This window comes from Acomys russatus, chromosome 19 (assembly GCF_903995435.1).
Source record: "Acomys russatus chromosome 19, mAcoRus1.1, whole genome shotgun sequence".
Taxonomy (NCBI): domain Eukaryota; kingdom Metazoa; phylum Chordata; class Mammalia; order Rodentia; family Muridae; genus Acomys; species Acomys russatus.
The window spans coordinates 58,207,057-58,225,140 of record NC_067155.1 but is presented as its reverse complement, the minus strand read 5'-3'; the positions used below and the strand labels follow the sequence as shown (position 1 = coordinate 58,225,140).

The 18,084-nt window shown below is 51.0% G+C and overlaps 1 protein-coding gene across 1 annotated transcript in view; it reads right to left on the bottom strand.

Annotated features, from left to right (window-relative positions):
• Nucleotides 1-1,591: 1,591 nt before the first annotated feature.
• Fbxw8 (F-box and WD repeat domain containing 8) overlaps nt 1,592-18,084 on the bottom strand; it is an 88,905-nt gene continuing 72,412 nt past the window's right edge. The window contains exons 8-11 of the mRNA XM_051161623.1: nt 15,052-15,179; nt 4,299-4,472; nt 2,520-2,630; nt 1,592-2,089 (exon numbers count right to left, since the gene is read on the bottom strand). Of these exons, the coding sequence (XP_051017580.1) occupies nt 1,945-2,089; nt 2,520-2,630; nt 4,299-4,472; nt 15,052-15,179 (558 nt within the window). The 3' untranslated portion in view covers nt 1,592-1,944. The remainder of the gene's footprint in view (nt 2,090-2,519; nt 2,631-4,298; nt 4,473-15,051; nt 15,180-18,084) is intronic.

The following is an 18,084-nucleotide window of genomic DNA, read 5'->3' as shown; positions in this document are numbered from 1 at the left end:
GGCAGGTCTCAACTCCAAGGGAATGGCTTGTGATGCTGCCAGGTAATGAGTGGCCTGGGGGTACGCCACCTTTCTTGGAGGGGTTGTGAGCTCAGGGTGGGGACTTAGTGCTTTGTCCTGAGGCGATAAACCCCACTGCTGGGCAAGGTGGGTGGTTCCTAGAGCATCTTTCCAGGGGAGCTGCTGTGTGGGCTGCATGGACAGGCAGCCCAGCCACGGATGACCACACTTTCCCCTCGAGGCTGCCCATGTGCATGTCACGCCGTCCCTCCCCCAACCCTTCCTGAACCTGTGGGCAATAAGCCAGAGCTTCTTGAACAGAGTCCCGGGACCAGCGCTGTGCGTCCTTACAGGAGCAACAAAGAACAAGGCCACGAGTCAGTCCAGACTTTTAATAACAGAGTAAACATGGCCACTTAAGGCAAAAAGGCAAGCTGCCTCCCTGGGGTGTGTCCTGGTGTCTTCTGGCTTTGCAGGCAGCACAGGGAGCTAACAGAGGCCACCTGTCCCCAACCCTATGAGCAGATGCAGCAGCAGCAACCTCAGGAGCCAGATCTCTGGGTACATGTGCTGCTCTGTGGGGAAGGGCTGTCTCCCAGGAGGCTGACAGCAGACAACACCCGCAGCTGCTGTGTGAGGGGCCAGGTCCCCAAGTTCTCTTCTTGAAACCTGGGTGCTTTTCCTAATCGGGGATAGGGGGAGTCTGCTTAAAACTACTCCGGCTGAACTGCCTTCACTCTAGTCATCTCTGCACCTGCTCTTAAAGGTCGTCAGTGGCTTTCTCATGGCTGCACAATCTGGAAGGGAGCTAACCTGCACAGCCAATTTGTCTGAAAGAACTTTCTCCAGTGGCCCAACTGAAGCACTGGGAATGCTTGAGTGAAGAGGGAGGTGAGCTGCCGCCTGGGCACGCTGATGTGTGGTTCAAAGTCCTTCCCCTGGGAGGGTCTGCAAGGAGAAAGTCTCACTTCAGCCGGCTCTGTGCTCCTGTTCAGCTGGACAATGGATGTCTGAGGCCTGAGTGTCTTTCCCAGAGAACCTCCATCCGGCCACACGCATATTGGTGGAGGCTTGGCTCAGTGACAGCACTTGCCTCACACACACTGGAAAACAAGAGCTGGCCACCGAGGCCTAGTGGGCGCTCCTGCTTCTACGCTGTCTGGGCTGCTCTTGATATTACTCCATCTTAGGGGTCAGCCCCCTTCCCTCAGAGGTACAGACCCAATAAGGAGCTTCCTGGTCCACCAGCTTTTTGAGCTGGTATTTGTTGGGACAGGGACTCTGCCAGACTGGAGTGGACCTCTGCCTCCTGAGACCTAGTGGCCTCTGTACAGGTGGGGATTTGAGGAGCTGACTGGGTCTCCTGAGCACTGCATATGGATCTGCCTGTGATACTCTGAAGGCAGAGTTGGTGAGCTACATCTGCTGAGGGAAGACATACCAGCAGCCAGAAACAACCTATGGTCCTTTCCCACTCAAGGAAGGATGGCTGTTTGCGTCGCAGCACAGGTACCAGACAGAACAGCAAGTGAAATGAAGTGGTCCTCCCTCACACAGGTTCGGGTGGGTCTGTAATTATGAACTGTGTGAAAACCACTGAGGATGGCTGGACTAGGGTCAGGAGACCACTTGGAGCCAGTACACAGACACAGGTGAAGGCCCCGTGTCCCTAGGAGTGGAAGGACGGTGGAGTATCACTGCTGCGACAGGCTGAGGAGGGGGAGGAGCCCCTGCAAAGGTTAACCCTGAGTCATAACTGAGTCTCACCAAAGCCCCCGGATGGAGGAGGAAAGCCAAGACAGACTCCAACTCTGTAGGTGGCTACAGAGGCAGCAAGGCCTCAGGAGGAGTGGTCACTGTCCCCAAACGTCCACTGTGCTGCAGAGCTTCCTTATAGCTCCAATGTTTGTGAAACTGGCCCTTCCCACGTCTACATGAGTGACTCTAAGCACTGTCACAGGGGAAAGATAATGCTAGGTCATAGCTGTACCCAGCCATGGTGTCACAGGGTGAGCGGCAGGCAGGAAGAGGGCTCTGAAAGGCCAGCTTGTCGACTGCAAACTCATAGGCATGAATCAGGCCACGGTGTCTAGAGGAAGCAGAGATAAGCACCAGTCAAGGCTGCTGTGGGGAGAGGCCGCACAATCTAGGCTAGCCCTCCACCATGACAGAATGGGCTCTGAGCTCACAGTATGGCAGATACACAGAACCGAGGTAAGTGAGGAGGCCCAGAGGACAATGTTATGACGAAGCATCTGATGGGCTTCAGCTAGAGGGCTGACATTGTGGCCCTGCTCTGCCCCGGATACCAGGAGCAGCTGCAGAACACTGCAGACAGACACTCAGTATGTGCTCCTGGTCTGTAGCAGCCTGTGTTCCAAATTTCTACAAAACCCAAGGCCCACAGCTGTGGCACCCTGGGAGGCCTATGTGACTGGGGACAGAGCAGGGAAACCACATTAAGCCATTTCTCAGGCTGTGTACAAACTCAGCCAACCCCCCCCCCCACCCCCACTGACCTCCTGTGGCAGGAGAAGTTGTCCAGGTCCGAGTTGCGCACCACCTTCTCGTAGGGCACGTTAGCAGTGATGAGGCTGTGGCTATTGAAGGCCACGTAGCGCACAGGGTGCCTGTAGCAGTGGGGAACAGCACGGTAAGGCTGGGGTGCAGCCCTCTAGGCATACCTTCACTGTGGACAGCAGGCAGGCGCATGGCCCTGTTCTGTACACCTGCACCTTTTACACATTCCAGTCAACGGCTTCAACAAGTTGGTGTACTTGGGTTGTGAGGATGATCGACTGGAAACAAACCTATAGCACAGCACAGCGCAGAGGCCCACAAGCTGCAGAGGTGAGTTCTTATCCTCAAGGTGAGGCCACAGCGGACAGCCCCTGTATCTGCTGAGGCTACACTGTGAGCCACAGGACAACAGAGTGCAGTCTCCTACAGAGGGATGCTAGTCTCAGAGGCTCCAAACTAGCTGGAAGGTAAGGTGCCCATCTCTGCAGGAAGGAGGCGGTGTGACCATGTGGGGCTGACTGAAGCCACCAGGAAGGAAGGAGGCCTGTGGCAAGAACAGCTGTCCTGGGAGAGGACCAGGTCCTACAGAGAGAAGGCCCAACGGGTGGGTAGAAATGGTGCCCTGGGACGGTGAGCAGGAATGTGAAAGCAGAGAGGCTTATATTGTGAGGGACCTCACTTCCTTGGGGCTCCCCTGAGTGGTGGAAAGGTGTGGCAGCCTACTGCATCACTGCAGAAGCTCAGAAAGACTTATGCTGTTTTGAAGGCGCAGAGAACTAGCTTTCTACAACAAATACTGGCTTTCTTGACATTTGAGCAAGTGCTGAGTCCAGTGTGGCAGTTTGAGCTGCCTTTTGGCGCCACCTGGTGGCACCATAATGCATCACCATTGAAGTTAGGGTCTGGTAGAGGGAGAGACTGTGGTACCATGGGGGCTCTGGTCTGATGGAAACTGGTGGACAAAGTATTCACCACCCTGCGAGCCAGCAAAGAAAGCGGTTTTACTTTTCTATCTTTGTGGGTGTTGCAAAGCCATCGAGCCTGCACTAGAATGAAGGCAGAGCTATCTCGGTTTTGCATCTGGGGTGGGAGAGTTGCATCTGCTGAGATCTCTAGCTGAGCACTTCCACAATTCCACACCCACTAGCTAGAGAACAGCCAGAGTTCTGCTAGAGAGGACTGCAGAGCAGGCTCCACCACCAAGGGCATACGAGTCAGGGGGGAACCCCAGGCTGCTTCTAAATCCAAAGCAAGGCAGACTCTCATGAACAATTTTACCACAAGACCCTGCCTCTGCTCCCTCCGGATAGGACCCTCCTCTCCTCAACACTCTTGCTCAAGGCCATGTGCGCTCCCCTTACTTGTACCCCGTGGGCCCTTCTTCATTGTAAAAGGAGTCAGAAGCCACACAAAGACCACACCTGGACACAGTAAGTCTGGTGTGTGGGGGACTGGTGCCAACCATCCCCACCATGACCACACACTGGAAACTAGTCTCCCTATGCTGGCTCCTTCCTTTCCCTGCTAATTAAGATGAGGGAATTCAGTGACCAGTACAAAGCTGTGAAGACCTCACTGCATCCTCAGCAGCAAGGTTGTTGCTCATGAGGGCGTGTGCTACGCAGGGCAGAGAGGAGCTCAAGTCTCTGGATTAGTGTCTTTCCAGGTCTAGGTCTCCTCTCCTGCAAAGCTGCTTTTAGGATGGTGGCAGTGAGGGCGCAGGCAGCCTGAGGACCACTCCAGCACCCACAGTCCGCATGCAGCCGGAGCCAGCTTACCTGGAGTGCACCTCCCACAGCTTCTGGTTCATGCGGTAGTCCCACACAGACACCAGCCCCTCCTCGCCGCCACTGACAATCTTCCAGTCATCCATCTGGACTGCCGACACTCCAAGTTGATGGGCGGACAGCGACAGTGCAATTTTATCGCTGCGGAGGTCATGGAGCCTCACTCTGGAAGATGAAGGAAGAGCACCAGGAGGTGAGGGTTACGGAGGAAGCCTACACCACCGGCACTGCGGTCCCTGCAGATTCCCTGGGAGCTCTCCCATGGGGGATCATCTGCAGTAGGAGAGCAGCTTTCTCTGCTCATGCGTGCTGCCTCCAGGGCCCTGGGCATCAGTGACACTGGCTTCACTTTCTCTTCAGGCCTGAGGGCATCATGGGAACTTGCCTGCTAGTGTGTGGTCACCAGGCATAATCACAGATCAAACCTGACGTGTACATGGAGGATGAGGATGGCTGTTGCAGTTCTGTGTCAGAAAAGTTGGATTTCAGAGCAAATTGTACTAAACTTGCCTGGGGGTTGGGGAGCCAAAGCTATGGAGACTTAACTTCCCTTTCACAGGAAAGCATTATGGCTTTCCTAATGCCACTCCCTTAGTCTTTAGCGTCTCTCCAGGCTTCCTGGGTCTCTACAACTTACCCAGGTTGTCTGCTTAAGTTCATTTTTTTTTAAATCTCAAAAATTGAAAATTTAGATGAATAAGTGCCTTTCTAGATTAGTGATTGGAAACAACAGTCAATCCCCTACAAAGAGCAGCAAGCAAGGGCTGGGCCAGGCATGTAAGAAGCAACTGCCTGCAGAGCTCTGAATACAGGAGCCCAGGGAGGGAGGGGAGCTCCCATGCACCAGGAAGGTGGGTTGCTAGCCCGACTAACATCAGGTAGACAACCTAGTGCCCACAGCAGCAACAGGGCCACAGGAAAGCCCTGGAAATGAGCTAGCTCACACATACTGCACACAGAGGAAAAGCACAGTCCCTGCTTGTCCAGGACGCCTCCAATGAGCCAGGCACCATTAGTAGCACTCCTGCCCACTGGTAAGATGATAAATACAGTCAGATCAGCAATTACACCAAATTTAAGAGACAGAGCAAATATCAGTATTTATATGCCCAAATCAACAACTTAAAATATTGTTTGTATTTGTCTGCATGTATGTGTGTACCACATGTATTCAGTGCCTGCGAAAGCCAGGAGGCCTTCACATCCTCAGGAGCTGGAGAGACAGTTGCTACTTGCCATGTAGGTGCTGGGACTTGGACCTGGGTCCTCTGGAAGAGCAGCCTGTGCTCTTAATTGATGAGCTACCTCTCCAGTCCCAAGAGCTTCAGTTTGTATAAATAACCGCTATGTATAAGAAACATCAAGGGGTTGGAGAGAGGGTTCTCCAGGTAAAAGCATGGGTTGCTTTTTGGAGAGGAACAGAGGCTGGTTCCTGGCACCCACATCAGGCAGACCACAAACTCCTGGAACGCCAGCTCCTGGGGATCCGGTGCCCTCTTCTAGCCTCCGTGGGCACCATATAATCTTACAAGGATTTCGGATTTTTGACAGCAATTAGTGTCAGAGTGTGCTGTGTTTTCTCATCTTGGAGCTGAGGTGCACGTAATACCAGCTACATAGGACTAAGGCAGAAGAACTCCAAGTTCCATGCCACCCTCAACAGCTTAGTGACATTTGGTGTCAAATAAAAATGTGCCTGGAATGTCGTGTGGTGGTAGAGTGCTTGCCTAATGGGGAAACTTCTGGGCTTACTCAGGAAGCTGAAGCAGGAGGACTGCTGAGAGTGTGAGGCTAGCCTGGGCTACTGTATGGCAAGACCTTGTTTCAAATTAAGAAAAAATGTGGGGCTTCCTACACATAAAACCCACAAGCTGCCCTGAGAAGATTATACAAGTATGTCAGATGATGGGCAGGGAGTCCACAGCAGTGGCTCCTTCCTCATAACAGGTTCTGCTGAGATACAGTGGGGATCCACAACTAAGGAACCCCCATGGAACAGAATGCCTCCTAAGGACCCCAGTGGCACCCAAGTTACAACGCTATACTGCTCCTAGACCCTGGGCCTGGTGGTGAAACACATGGCTGACACACAGACACACACACCCCTCTGCAAGGACTGAGCCCAAGCACCCCAGTGTGAGGGCTAGGCTGGAATGGCTGAGAAGGCACTCTCACGGGGTGTCTCGAGAGTGGACAGGGAAGAGCCTGGACTTGGGTAGGGGTTCAGTCCAGCACACATCCCTCTCCCCGAGACTGCAGACTCAGTGTGACAACAGCCACACACTCCGGCCACCGTGACTCCCTGCCTTGATGACTGACCACACCTTCCAACCCTGACTCACACCATTAAAAATGTGGTAAAAACAAACCTAATACCCCTTTAACTGCTCTGTGGGGCTTAGGGGAGCCACCTCCCCACTGCCCTGTAGAACTGCAGACCTTTTAGACGCAGAGCTGAGCAGCTGTGGGAAGGGAGAGGCTGCTGTTCTCAGTCTACAGTGCAGGGTCGGTGACGAGCCATGGAACACCTTGACTTCTTGAAAACAGGCGTCCATCTTCCAGAATGAAGACACAGGCCCTGAACATGGGCTTCAGGAAAAGGCAAGAAGGGATTGCAGCATGCTGGGCAGTGAGAGCCATGGGGGCAGGGTCATCACACCCAAAGGAGGGCCTGGAGGTAACGGGCTGGGGACAGGAATCACAGAACCAAGGACAGATCCGGAGAGAGCATATGAGGAAGTCTTCAGCAGCCTGAGGGGAAGGAGTTTACCAGGTAGGAAATGATCATTAGGCTGACAAGGAAATTAGAGGCAGCATGAACGACACTGGATTTCAATGACTGGATAGGGATGGCATGATTAGCTGTGCCCCACTTCAGGCAGCCACAGGACTTGCCAACAGTGGAGCACGGGGCAGACGCTTAGATCTCTACCTGCTCACAGTAGCTTGAAGCGCGAGCAGGTGTCATGTCTCTACACCATGTGCAGATGGCCCATGGGGACAAGAATGGCTCAGCTGAGATGGGGGTCAGGGACTAGTCCTCCTGAAGTGAGCAGCATGGAGGCTGCTGTACTTTTGGGTACAGCCTATGCTTCCCGCAAGCACAGCTCACAAGTTAAGTGCTAACAGCAGTTCCTTGGGAGGGGAGGTGCAACCAGAGCCCCAAGGGAGGTCTGACTTGACTCCAGACACTACCATGCTGTTAAAGAGTCAGGCCTCATAGGGGGTCAGCTCCACTCTGGTGCACAAGAACGCACACACTCGACTTGTCTCAGACAGTTTACCTCTTTCTTAGCTAGTGTTAGGTGGTGCAGTGTGGAACAACAGAAATCTGGTGTGGTGCTCCAGGTCTGGAATCTGCACCAGGGAGGTGAAGGCAGGAGGACCAAGAGTTTAAGGTCATCCCACAAGGCTACAACAAAGCAAGTTCAAGATCAGCCTGGGGTGTAAGGACACACCACCACCAAACAAACAACCAGGCTAACCAAACACAGAAAATCACAGTCTTGGGGTGCAGGATGGAGGCCACACAGCAACATGGCAATGCAGAATCATGGCTACAAGTAACACTCCCAGGCACCAGTGGGAGCGTTCCTCTAAGCACTCACAATTGCCTGTCTCCAGGCAGAGAGACCCAAGGCTGTTGGGCACCCTGGAACCCTGAAACAGATGGGGGTGGAGTGCTTCCCACACACGATGGCTAGCCAGGTCTGTCAGGAGGCCCTCTGTGAGTGTTTATGGTGTGGCTGTTATGGACTCGCAGGCAAACACGTCTGGTCCAGTAGTTCAGAGTTTGCCGTCTGCTCTTCTGCTGTGTTTAGAGCAGCTCGATGGCGCCAAACAAGACAGCAAACACCAGAGACACAGCACATCAGGCTCGCCACGGAAACAGGGACACCTCAAGTCAGCGGCTTCTCACCTCAGACAGAGCTGCATGCACTGCAGTGTCCTATCCACTCCAACCACCAAATTCACATTAGAAAGCAGGTATTGGCCCACAACATCTGACAGTGCAGGACCAACCTAATATGCAGCATGGTTTGGCAGAGCTGGAGCCTCAGCACTCAAATCGCACACTGCACACTGGGAAACAGGTAGCCCAGCGAATGGGCAGACACGTGCCAGGTCTACTGATTCCAGGGACAGGAAGCGGCCAATGGTAAAAACAATCCTCATCTAGTGTGTGTTACCAACTTTGCCTGTTCAAAGAAAAATAATTGGTCTGAAAGCTATAATTGTCTTATGTTTAATATTCATGGATGGGTTTGGAGGACAGCCCCAACACTCCCTCTCTGCAGCCCTCACTAATGAAAACTGCACCATAGGAGGCAGCTTTAGCCCGCCAATTAAAACAAAAGACACCAGAACCTTCCAAAGACTCCAGCAGAGGAGCATCCATCTGATGGGCAGGAAAACGCGCTGGAACAGAGAGGGAGGCACGCTCTGGTTGGTCCTGTGCGAAGAGCTTTGAATAACTCATTATAACACTTGCAGATGGAGTGAGCGTAATGTTCGCGCCCTGCACGATCCCTGGCAGCAAGCAGCACACACACAAGCGTGTACCACAACTTTCTGTGTGCTGGGCAGGAAGGAAGCGAGAAGACTCTTTAATTGGGGGGGGATTAATCACACCTTGGGGTGTGCTTCCTATTGGTTTGGACTTACCAGTCCTGCATGATAACAAGGCAGCCTGTGGTGGCAGAACTGGCAGAGTTCAGACCCTGGCTTGGCTGTTCTTCCGTCTGACCTCACTGCACCTGAGCTCTGGAGGAAGACTACATACATGTCTACCCACACAGCACTGACGGCCTTACTAGAATGTTCATTTTCATAGCAACTGAAACACTTGGCACTTTTAGGTGGACTTGTCTAGTGCTAGGTAAGTAGTACCAATATGGTGGGAGGTTTCTACGTGAGAAACAAGCAGCAACCTTCAAGGGGTGATCCCCAAATCTCTTAGCACCTGACTACTACTCAGCATCTACTGAACCCCAAGCCCTGCGGCTCATGAAAAGCCAGCCTGGGACAGCCTGTGATAGCACCGAGGGCCAGTATTTTGCATTTTAAGTATATGAGTGAGGACCAGCAAGCTGGATCAGCAGGTGCAATGCTTGCAGCAAGCCTGGTGCCCTGAGTTCCATCCCTAGAACCTTGGTAAGGATGGAAGGAGAGAACCAACTTCACAGTTGTCCTTGGACCTCCAAGTGTGTACTGTGGCAGTGTGCCCATCATCACGCACACACAATGCGTACTGTGGCACTGTGCCGATCATCGTGCACACACAATGCATTTTAAAACTATTACAGAGAGTTCATGTAACTATGTTGCACTTGTTGTCTTGTTCTTTTTAAGATTTTAGTTTTAATTGTGTGTCTGTGTGCATGTATGAGCAATGTGAGTGCAGGTGCCTGCAAGAGTCCAGAAGAGAGCATCTGGTCCCCTGAGCTGATATTACAGGCAGTTGTGAGCACCTGATGTGGAGCTGAGAAGCAGGCTCAGGTCCTCTGGAAGGGCAGCATATGGTCTTAACAGCTGGGGCAGCTGTTGGCCCATTTTGTTTTTTATAGCGAGCCTCACTATAGAGCCCAAGCTGTCCTGAGACTTGTGTGTCAGCCTCCCACTGGTGTACCACACCCAACTCCTACCAAAAAAACCGCCATCCTGTCACCCACAGTGACTGTTGAGCAAGGCTGGCTTTTGGAAGGTTAAGTACTCTATGCAGTATACCCTAACCAAAAGATGTGCTAAGTCCAGCCAAGCGCTGGTGAGACTGATAACCAGGGCAGAAATAGGAATAGGAACACACATTTTTTTTTTTATAATCAGTTAATTTTCAAGGATGGAAAGAACAATCTTGTCAACAAACTATCCTGAGATAACTAAGCACAAAGCCAAACTCCACCTTGCACTATACCCAAACTTGCCTAACAGGTCATGCATTTCAAATACAAGAGATTAAATTATAAAACTCAAGAAAACAGATAAATAACCCTGGATTAGGAGATGGTTTCTTATAAATAAGTGATAGCACAAACAAAAGAAAACTAGGTAAATAGCACTCCATCAATAATTAAAATCCATACTTTAAAGTACATTGTCAACACGTGAGAACATAGCTCAAACAAGGAAAGGAAACACTTGCAAAATGACACATCTGACAAGGGACTTGTACCCTCAACAATAAAAACCTCAATTAAAAATAGGGTTTGGAGCCAGGTGGTAGTGGTACACACCTTTTTTTTTTTTTTTTAAATTGAAAAAAGTGGTTTTATTTAGGTTTCAGGCCATGCTTATTAGATAATTCTTATTTTTATTTCCTCAGTCACAGTCATAGCGGATGGGAGCAAGGGGAAAATGGGAGAGAGGGAGGAATGGGCAGATACAAAGGATGGGATAACAAAAACTTTCTTGATTAGATTTGAGGCCTGATCCATTGGAATTGTAAAGATGATCAAAACCCCAGGCTGGGTGGTACACACCTTTAATCTCAGCACTTGGAGGCAGAGGCAGGTGGTTCTATGAGTTCGAGGCTAGCCTGGTCTACAGAATGAGTTTCAGGACAGTCCGGGCTGCATAGAGAAACCCTGCCTCAGAAACCAAAGAGGACTTGGGAATGGGTGTTGTAACACATGACTGTAATCCCAGAACTTAACAGCAGATGCAGGGGATTGCCTCAAATCCTACACAGCAAATGCTAAGCTAGTTGGCTAGACAGTGAAGTCATGTTTCAAACCCTCTCCCACCTACCATATCCCCCCCCCAAGCAGGGTGTGGATAGACAACTTGCCGTGGACTGTGCACATAGGCTGTGAGCACAGGAAATGGGTCCTTAGGCCCTGGCACCGGGGCGATACAACTCAAAGCACAAGGACACAAAGACTGAGCAACAGCACTGGCTGAAGAATCTCAGGGCAGGCACCCAGGAAGAGCATGCCAATTAACCACTGACACCAGCAACGCAATTCCCAGATATCTACACGCAAAAGAACTGAAGACACACCAAAAATTACACATCAATTAGGATAATGGTCAAAACTATTAAGAGCTATAATTAATTAAGCCACCCTGATGTGCACTAGCTTAAAGAGATGGGCAGATGTTGTGCTACTTGGATTAGATGCTGCATTAGATGGATGGCTTACCTTGAAACACATTAGACTAAGTAGAAATAAGGCAACCACTTACATGGACATGCACAGGTAAATGTACACCAAAGGAAAGTCAGCTAGTGGTTGGTCAGAATGGAGAGGCTGGGGAGACAGCAGTGACTGCTCACGGCACAGGGGCTTCTGTCTGGGGTACTGTCCAGGAACTGACTGTGCGTTTAAGCTGGCAGGTCACATGGCACGTGAACTCTACTCGCAGGAAGGAGTTCTGAAGATAAACTTGTGGTGGGGAGATGGCTTTGTAGGTAAATTGCTTGGCAGACAAGAATAAAGACCTGAGTTTGGGCCCCCAAGGCCCAGGTGAGGCCGGACACAACAGCACATGTCTATAATCCAGTGGTCCGTCCTATGATGAGATGAGAGATGGAGACAGGAGAATCCACAGAAGCTCCTGGACCAGCCAGTCTACGTGCACAGCCAGCATGGAAGAAGCAAGAACTGAGAGAAGATGCTGTCCTCTGATCTTCACATGCGTGCTACACACACCCACACAAATGTGCACACATACACCCACTGCCCCCTCCTCTCACCCCCCACAAACTATATCTGGGAACAGTGAGAATTGTCCGTCCAAGGAGTGTACCTTAGCAACCCAACAGCTGCTGTCAGCACTGACTCTAGCCCTGTCTCCCTGGAGGAGCATGATGCGCTCCAGGCCAGACCCTGGGTGTCACTGGACAAGAGAGTCCAAGAGGCACAGAGGGAAAGGTCTCACTTGACACAGCCCTATGCAGGCAGCTTCAAGCTTCCTCCACTCACTGACGAGAATGTGGGGGTTCTGGGTTCAGTTTGCTGCTCGCCCTCGGTCTGACCACCAGCAAAACCACAGATGAAATACAAAAACCAAGCACCTAGAGCTGCAGAGGGCAGTCAAGATGATGGACTGCAGCGCATCCCCCGGGGAAGTGTCTCTGCCAGGAGGCTTCCCACTGTCCCCAGGGTTTTCTTGTGACCCTGCCCTGAGGTGGGGTGGGGCAGGAGGCTGTAACCACCTTCCTGGAACTGAATGAGCTTAAACACCCTCTGTTTCCTCAGGAGAAAAGAACAGACTAATGACTTAAGGTTGGGGACAGTGTGCCCATGCAACTACTCCTAGCTACTGGGCATGGCTGCTCTATCAGGGGTTAGCCTGCATAGATGGGAGAACTTACCCACAGTGGATTCCATAGAAATTACACACTGGGACATGGGAAAAATGGAGGAATCTGGACTCTTAGATGAGGCAGGGTCTTGACTGACAAGAATGAGGAGGTTCTGGGTTCAGTGTGCTGTCCTCGGTCTGACCACCACCAGCCTTCTGTCCTCCGAAGGGACTGTAAGCCTTCATTGGAGATGCAAGCCCAGGCCTGTGCCTTGGGTTTACTCTAAAGGTTGGGGGCAGCTGGGCTCTAACACTGGGGAGCTCTGTCCCTGTCTGCCATCTAGTGACTGATGCTGGGCTGAGGACCTGGGACCTTCCCACTTAAAAAAAAACTCAGTTCCAGGGCTGGAGAGATGGCTCTTCCAGAGGTCCTGAGTTCAATTCCCAGCAACCACATGGTGGCTCACAACCATCTATAATGTAATATGATGCCCTCTTCTGGCCTGCAGGTGTACAAACAGGCAGAGCACTATACACATAACAATAAACAAATCTTTAAAAACAAACAAACAAACAAACAAACAAACAAACAAACAAACCTCAGTTCCACTATATTTTAAAACAAAAAGATGGTTTTCTCTAGATCAATGTTGGGCCTCGCACAGACCAGAAGGCCTTCTGACCTGGGCACATGGCTCCTCATCTAATCACTCCAGAGGAAAAGGAGCTCTCCTGACAATACCTATGTGTCCCCGAGTACAGGATGTGAGTGTCAGCTGACAGTGGCTGTGCCGTCTTGGAGCTGTCTGGGCTAAGGTCTTCAGATACAAGGGGCTCCCCAGCTCTGCAGTAGGGCTCACAGTGTGTGTATACTCTGGGCGGAGTCCACAGCTCTAGGCTTGATATGGGGAGGTCCCCAAAAGCCCCTGACATCTGCTCCATTGGAGAAGAGTGGAGACTGTCAGCTCAGTTCACAGAGAGTGGTCTGTTTCCCTGGCTACACATTGGGGCTATTTTGCAATTCTAGGTGGTGTGTGCGCGTGCGCATGTGTGCACGTATGTGTGCACGAGCGCACCTCTCAACAGGTCATGTGGAAGTCAGAGGTCAAGGCCGGCTGTGCTCAGTTGCCCTCTACTTTTGAGACAGGTTTCTCACTGAATCCAGAGATCCCTGACTTGCTGTTCACTGAACTCTGAGTACAGTCCTGCCTGTGCCCCTTCCCCAGGGTTACAGATGAATGTGACCATGCCTTTTTTGGTTGTTATTATTTTGTTTTTAGACAGAGTCTCAGTATGTAGTCTTTTCTGGCCTAGACCTCACTATGTACATTAGGCTGGCTTTGAACTCACAGAGATCTACCTGCCTTGGCCTCCCAAGTACTAAGATTAAAAGTGTGTGCCATCAGGCCCAGCATGCCTTGTTTGTTTGTTTTTACATGGATTCTAGGATGCAAAAATTCAGGTCATGTTTGCCCAGTAGTCATTTATGGGCTGAGCTGTCTCTCCAGCCCCGCAAGCCTTAGCATACCGGACTCAGAGCTCCATTTGCAAACCCTATCCCCTGAGTTGTCCAAGGAGCCCCAATAGGATGGACTGCCGGCCTCCCCCCACAGACCAGGCGAGGGCCCTTTTTGCTCGAGGTGGGAGTAAGGCCAGTGGGTGAAGCTCAGGGGTTGGAAACACTATGTGACCCAACAGTGATTTCTGCAAGCTGCTACTCTTCTGGGACAGAGCTCTGGGATTTGGCACTAAGAAACACCCTTGCCTCAGAGCTGATACCAACATCCGAGCAAGCCCAGCACCTGCAGCCCCGGGCCGGGCCCTGGGGAGGGGTGCCAGCAGTCTTGGTCCCTGTCCAGTCTACCTCTCTCTGGGGCACTGGATCAGACACAGCAGTTAAGTAGCCAAAAGGCACAGAGAAAGCAAATGAGAAGACAAGGGGAGAAACTAAAATCCGGACGGGAAGGGTCTTTTCAAACCCATCAATCCTGCAGTGCGGAAGGCTGGCACTGGCCCCTGTAACCAGGAAAACTGATTCCCTCAGCCAATGTGTTAAAGAGAAGGCCGCTAATCAGCTAAATAGAAACTGGAATCTATTCCCATTAAGTCTCTTTCCGTCACTAGAGGGACACACAGCGCTCTGAAGTACACTCTTGGCATCACTTGGCAGGCGGCCCTATTGTGCTCAACGTGGCCCATCCCTTAGGTTATTGTTTTTAATATAGGAAAGCGAGTTTTTCAATGCCAAACAAATTCTGCAGCAGGGGACAAAAGATATTCCAAATGGTCTTGCTGGACCTTCCACCAACTGCCTGAAAAGAGAACTGTCTTGTGGTGTTTCAGAAGCAGAGCAGAGGTGCAGCAGGTCCAACTATTACCTAATGTGAGACTGTGCTCCAAGTCAGAGGGTGGGGCAGGGCCTGTGGGCAAGGCTGAAGCACAAGGCACTTGCGACCCAGAGCCACGATGATAGTCACTGCAGCCCTGATCTACTTACCTCCTGTCCATGTTGCCACTGACCATGAGATTGGGAGGGCTGTCCCGGAGGTTGACACAGGTAAAGTCTCCAAGTGCATTGCCCAGCTTGGAGAGGCAGCGTTCTGCTTCCAGACTATACACCAGGATCTGAGAGGGAAGAAAGCACAGGTGTCAGCCCCACATGACAGGGCCATACACTCTCCACGTGCTGCCCCTGAGAGCATTTTACTGTGCCCACAGAAGGGGCTTTGCTGCTCAATGGCTTGAGAGTGGAAGGACGTGGCCACTCCAGTGACAGAAGTCCAGGAGGGGGAAAACCAAAACGTTCCTTGACCCAAGTATAAGCAAAAGCGGGAGGCAGAGATGAATGATGAGGCCAGGCGGTCTGCTTTCCCCACAGCTAAACTGTACCCTAGCCCAGGCACCTGCTTTCTTTCTTGTTTAAGGAATGAAAGCTACAGGTCACAGGGCTTAGCTACATTGGGGTTACCTGACGAGCTTACAGGGGCCAAAGAAGCTGCACTGTGGACACTATACTAACATGGTGGCTCACGCTAAGCTATAGTCCAGCCTCTTTTCCCCACTCTCCCCTCCAGGTTTGGGAATTTGGTGCTGGGCATGGAAGCCAGCAAGCAGATGCCTGCAGGCTCCAGACAGTGCGGCCCTCCTGGAGGGTGTGTGCCTCTTCTTCAGCACGGTATCCACAGTATCCTGCAATCATCTTTTGGTTTTGGTTTTGGAGACAGGGTTTCTCTGTATAGCCCTGCTGTCCCAGAACTTGTTCTGTAGACCAGGCTGGCCTTGAACTCAGAGGTCCATCTGCCCTTGCCTCCTGAGTGCTGAGATTAAAGGTGTATTTGGAATGGTTCTTAAATGAAAGACATTACTAGCTCAACTGGATGGCATTTGGTAAACAGTACACAGTCCTGGCCCAAATTCCCAGGGCAAGGGCTTTCCCGCTCCACTCCCACTGACTTCTGCTAAGCGTGCATGGTGAGCACTCTGGGTTTGCAGAGCAACTCTGCCATTCCTGTGGAGACCACATGAACTTTTCTGGTTAGCCCGGATACTTATCACTTATGAGTGGAGATTCTTACGTTGGTCCAGAGAAATTCCTAACAAGTTGAATCATCTCCACTGTGGGAACCATCAGTCTCAGGGCGGCACACATTTCTAACATGTTATCTTCAAGAATCCGTGGTAGTGCACCACCACCAGCACCGCGCTGGTCAGGGTGATGAACTACTGGCAAAAGGCAGCGGCAGAGTCCACAGCACCTTCTCAACATCTAGTGCACAAGGCAAGATGCAGCGGGAACCAAGCGTTCCTGACAGAAAGGTGGGTCTGCTTGCTTGCTCCTTCCGTCCTTCATTCACTCATCACTCATCCACACCCGTAAAAACAGGGTCTCACTGTGTAGCCCTGGCTGTCCTGGAACTCAGTGTGTGGATCATGTTGGCTTCCAACTCACAGACATCCACCTGCCTCTGCCTCCATGGATCAAAGGCATGTTCCATGATTGGCTCATGACACAAAGTTTTAAACAATTTACAAATAACAAAAATGGTGCTGTTTCAATACAGACATGACCAGCTCCATCTTCAGCAGCTAAGTGGACATGATCACGGGCAGCTTCTGGAAGGAGAAAACTGAAAAGCAGCAACCTGATAGTGTGTTTTCAAAATGTCCCCAGCAGTAAGCAGCAGTTCTGAGGTAAGATGCTCCAGGCCCAGGCTCTATTCCGCGCATGCACAGAAACGCCACAGCACCCCCTGTATAAGTGCACCTACCAGTGTAGCAATTTTAAAAGATCTATTAACTTTTTAAAGCAACCAATTTTGGACCTACTTATCATCATTCCAGTATTCTGGAGTAGCCTTTCTGTTTTTACACAACACCAGTGTGCCCAGCAGGAAGGCAGGCCCTCAGCAGCAGACAGGCACAGCACAACACCTGAGGCTCACACAAGCCAGCAGCAGCCTCTACTTTTTTCTAGTTCCTCTTTGACACGTGGATGAATCATCTCTGAGTGATATGGGGAGATAATCCCCGCCAAAAAGACTCTGTGAATTCATCATAAAGACATCTAAGTCAGCAGTCAGGTATTTCTAAAAATGTTCAATAATTCAATGGATCAGAACCATCCAAAGAGAACCTTTACCATTGCGTTTAGTTAAAGACCACAGAGACTGGAAAACACACTACCATCTCCAAGGCAGGACTGCCACGCTACAAGTCCCTTAACGACCTTTACCATGGCTCCCTCCCTCCCACACTCTCTCTCTTTTAATAAGGTTGAGCAAATGGGACTTCATTTTATCTGATTGCCAGAGACTAGTGAGATCAATTATTCATGCTCACACTCCCTCTTGTTAAGACCATGCATTAGACTAATTTTTCTCTTTATTGCCTTGGTTGGATGAGTCTTAACCCACGACCACTTGAGTTGTTCTCAGAGGCGTTCAGAGATGCTTGAGAGAAGGGGAAACTCCCCCCTCAGCTGCAGTCTGGGAGCAGATGCTCTGCACTAATGTGGCCACGGAGTCGATAGATTAGCCAAGCATCAAATGCAGGTTCGGCAGTGTTAGCAGGCACGTGCTGCCATCCATCCGCTGTGTCTCTAGGAGTTATCCTAAAGCTAAGCCTGCAGAATGCTGCATCGTGTAGACGTCTGCAGGTGATGCGCTAAGAGCTCTCATGTCTCCCTTCTGTGTGACCCTATGTGAGGGACCAGGCAGGAAGCTTTCTATTTCTGTTTGTTTCCCCCTCAGAAAGCTTAAATTGTTTCTGCTAAAGCACAGCTTTAGAATGCTAGCTTTTAACTATCCTGACTGCTCTCCAGTCTGTTTTTAAAGACACATTTCATTCAAATATAATGCCTTGTTTAGTGATGACAGCAGTAAATTAAGTAGCAGAGGAGTATGCTGGCCCACTGCAACCATCCCAGGACCCAGGACCCCCGAGCAGTCGGGTAATGAGATGTAGACTGTTAGTGTGAAGGTCTGTCTCTCTTGTTCTGCACATGTAAAAGTCCTTTCTGTGTGAGGCTGGT